This window comes from Procambarus clarkii, chromosome 83 (genome assembly GCF_040958095.1).
Source record: "Procambarus clarkii isolate CNS0578487 chromosome 83, FALCON_Pclarkii_2.0, whole genome shotgun sequence".
Lineage (NCBI taxonomy): Eukaryota > Metazoa > Arthropoda > Malacostraca > Decapoda > Cambaridae > Procambarus > Procambarus clarkii.
This window is the reverse complement of record NC_091232.1, coordinates 15,101,478-15,105,577: the sequence shown is the minus strand read 5'-3', so window position 1 is coordinate 15,105,577 and position 4,100 is coordinate 15,101,478. Positions and strand designations below refer to the sequence as shown.

The following is a 4,100-nucleotide window of genomic DNA, read 5'->3' as shown; positions in this document are numbered from 1 at the left end:
GGGCATGTATAGTAGCCCCGGCGTCCTGGACATGTACAGTAGCCCCGGCGTCTTGGACATGTATAGTAGCCCCGGCGTCTTGGACATGTATAGTAGCCCCGGCCTGTTGGACATTTACCTCGTGAATATTGAACACTCGAGATATCTGATAACTGATCCTGGATTTAGTTAGTTAACTGCACCGTTCAGTTTTCATTTCACACTGGAATAATAATATTTCCATGGTGCAACATCAACAATTTCGGAATCAATGTGTACCATGCTTGATAGTGTCTCCTGGTGGAGCTCTATATCTGATATTTCAATTTAGTGCTTGCATACTGTGAGGCGGTGTTGTCCCCTTGTGGTGAGCCACTATCACCGAGGGGTGTCCCAGTCACACACGGAGTGGGGGTCACACACCCCGGCCTTGTACCTCGTCAGGAGCACGATAATGTCAATGGTCCCCTGGGCAACAAAACTCATTCCAAAACTAAGTCGACTATCACACTAGGAACGCTTGAGGGCCTCAGGGCTAACACTGCAAACCAGACATGACAAGGCGGATCTCATCGAAACTTAAAAGATTGATCAATGATGAGGATAATGATCCAGATTACTTCAAAAGGTCAGCTGAAAGCAACGGTTACAGCTCAACGATCTTTCAGCTCAAGGTCACGTTGATGAATAGTTTCAAGCTCACTAAGCATAATGAAGGTCAGAAAACTGGAGATGCTTTTTCACCCTCAACGTCGTGAACCGCCTACCCGCCGAAGCAGTAAACACCAAGACACTGCTGAATTTTATAACTAAGCTTGAAAAAAATCCTCAAAATAAATGGGGGGAGGAACTTTGACAACCCGTCGGCTTCCTGTCCTCGTCGAGGACACTGGAATGTGAATGGCCCCTCAGGTAAATTCAGGAAAAATATCACGCTTCCTCCACTCGTCTCTCCACTACTACGCTGTCGTAGTATCTCTTGTTATTGTTTTTCACATTGACGAAGCTGTTGGGTTTTACTGCACCTTATTCCGCGCAACTCTTTATCATTTTCGTCTCTTATTGTAATAAAATTATTCCAATATATTTTAATATATTAATAATTTCACTCAAAAATAAAAAAGATCGCCTATATTGCAACATCTTGCAATTAGCGGGCAGCATTCCTGGGGGCAGACGTTGTTTAGTTGTGTGGTGAAGGCCGAGCGGGAGAGGTGCTTGCTCGCTCACCTGCAACAACTTGTGATTAACTTCCTTATTGTGATACAATTTTTACCAACCATTCAAATAATGGCAATGACGTGCAAGATTCTGTTTGTGTTGACACTAGCAACAGTCAAGAGCCAGATGTTGGATCACATACATCGTGATTTGGTTGCTATGAATGCATCGTGTTCAGATGAGGAGTTTTGTGATGGTGGTAATTACCGGAGTGAAGAAAACTGTTACTGTGATGATCTGTGCGCGGAGTATGGCGATTGTTGTCCTGACGCCGTCCACTACAAACGGGAAGATCAGGTCCGGTCAGAGAGGTACAAGTGTGTGAGTGTGGGTTATGACAGCGTTTACATGAAGGACACGTGCATGTCAGGGTGGCAGGACGAGGAGGTAGCCCAGCTGTGCCTGGCTGGCTCCCCGGCAGATATCTCCAGCAGCAGGGACCCGCTGGCCCACCTCCCCGCCACCAGCAACACCACCTCCGTCACCTACACCAACTACTACTGCGCCATCTGCAACAACGACTCCCATCACCTCACACTCTGGACCACACAACTGGAATGTGACCCGGAATATTATCCAGATCAGCCGGATAACTTAACCGAATACATAACTTCTCATTTATTGTTCGCAAACGGAACTTGGGGAGCATTTATTCCCTTAAATAATACAGATATATTTAAGAAATGTAATATTAACATTAAAATTCCTGATATTCCTGTTATTCCAAGGGCATGCTACTCCAGCATCAGGTCGTGTGCGGAGAACTGGACGGATGCTTCTGTCGCTGCTCTGTGTCACTCTTATACGGCAGTGAGGTATGTGGGAGACTTGGCCTATAGGAACCCTCATTGTCTTGTGTGTAACTTGCAACACCCCTCTAACGGTCAGTGTCGGCTCTATACTGCCTATACTACCAGAATAAATCCACCTGCCTTTGCTCTAATAATTGATTTTAAAGACGGTAGTGGTAGTAATAGTGTTGGATTTACAAACACTTGCCGGCCCGGTGAAGTTTATGATATATTTTTAAAGACGTGTAGAAATATGCGGAGAAATGTGAATCAGACACAAACAGGCGACAAGTGCATTGATGATGATGTTGAGGGAATGACCAACAGCTCGGATGCCTCGACTTGTTCTTCATATACCACAGGCAGTAATAGGGTGACTTGTGAATTTAAAGAAACTCTTAAGTGTGAAAAAATATGCCTAAGTGAAGGGGAATTCACGTTGTACGAGAACAGAACAGTGTACGTAGAGCCTTACGACCGATGGTACCAGGCGGGAGAGTACGATATTACTAATGGCGGCGTCTGGGTATGTTTGCTAAAAGCACACACAGAAAAGTTCTCCCCGGTATTGGGTTGGGTCTCACTGGCGGGTCTTGGGCTGTCCTGCCTTTGTCTCCTGCTCCACCTGGCTGCCTTCCTCTTGGTGCCTCGTCTTAGGAACCTCCCGGGCAAGTCCTTAGCGTCCCTCTGCCTGTCTCTTCTCACCGCCTATACCATCTTCATCTTCGGCACCTTCCTCAAGCCTAGAACGACAGGATGTTACATCTCGGGAGTTATCATGTATTACTCCTTCCTCGCCTCCTTCTGCTGGATGAATATCATGGCCTTTGACGTGTGGTTGACATTTCGACAAGCTAAAGATGAGCTGCGAGTGTCATCTGGGAGACAGCGAAGCAAGTTCTTATTCTACTGTGTGTACGGCTGGCTGCTTCCCGCCCTCGCTGTGGTCGTCACAGTAACCCTTGATAAGACCGCCCCTGCAGGTCTTCCCTCAGAGTTCCAGCCCAACTTTGGTCAACGTTGGTGCTGGTTCGGGCAGCGCAAGGCATTAATGGTGTTCTTTGCAGCTCCATTATTCGTAGTTATGGCTCTCAATGTTGTGTTTTTCCTTTTTACGTCATTCGTAATCAGTGCCAGCAGAGAGCCGACGCTACGGAGAAACTCGTGTACACAAAACAAGAAACAGTTTCTACTGTATGTGCGACTGGCCGTGCTGATGGGCCTCTCCTGGATCAGTGGCATCGTGGCTGGCTACCTGCAGCTGGAGGCCGTCTGGTACGTCTTCGTGGTCCTCAACACTCTGCAGGGAGTCTTCATCTTCTTGACCTTCACCTGCAGGAGCAAAGTGTGGCGGGCGGTGCAGGAGCTCTGTTTCAAGAAAGCTAAATCTCGTCCGGGTAAAAGTATGACGTCGTCGCGACCAAGTCTGACGTCGGACACTATAGACAGTTCTCGAATATCAATAGACACAGAGTTATCCAGCATGTAACTCACCTGTCAAGGCTCTCGCGGCTGTGTGTGTGTGTGTCTCTCTAAGCCAGTAAAAGTTTAAAATATATTTTAGCCTTCACAAGTCAAATATGTTTAAAATAACATATAGTTGAAAAACGGTTAACGGAAGGTACTATAATAAATTTCAACAAATTATGGAATCAGTGGTGAATGTGGAAAAGGATTCGAGTCTCCCAGGTGAATGAAACGTTTATTTTCACGGTAGCATGGTTTAGAATTATATATATATATATATATATATATATATATATATATATATATATATATATATATATATATATATATATATATATATATATATATATATATATATATATATATATGTCGTACCTAGTAGCCAGAACGCACTTCTCAGCCTACTATGCAAGGCCCGATTTGCCTAATAAGCCAAGTTTTCCTGAATTAATATATTTTCTCTAATTTTTTTCTCATGAAATGATAAAGCTACCCATTTCATTATGTATGAGGTCAATTTTTTTTTATTGGAGTTAAAATTAACGTAGATATATGACCGAACCTAACCAACCCTACCTAACCTAACCTATCTTTATAGGTTAGGTTCGGTTAGGTAGCCAAAAAAGTTAGGTTAGGTTAGGT

The 4,100-nt window shown here is 44.5% G+C and overlaps 1 protein-coding gene across 1 annotated transcript; it reads left to right on the top strand.

The window, feature by feature from the left end:
• The first annotated feature begins 1,180 nt into the window (after positions 1-1,180).
• LOC123752697 (probable G-protein coupled receptor Mth-like 6) lies at positions 1,181-3,702 on the top strand. The gene has a single exon (XM_045734721.2). It carries the CDS (start codon positions 1,270-1,272, stop codon positions 3,478-3,480), a length of 2,211 nt encoding a protein of 736 aa, XP_045590677.2. The 5' UTR covers positions 1,181-1,269; the 3' UTR covers positions 3,481-3,702.
• The last annotated feature ends 398 nt before the right edge of the window (positions 3,703-4,100 follow it).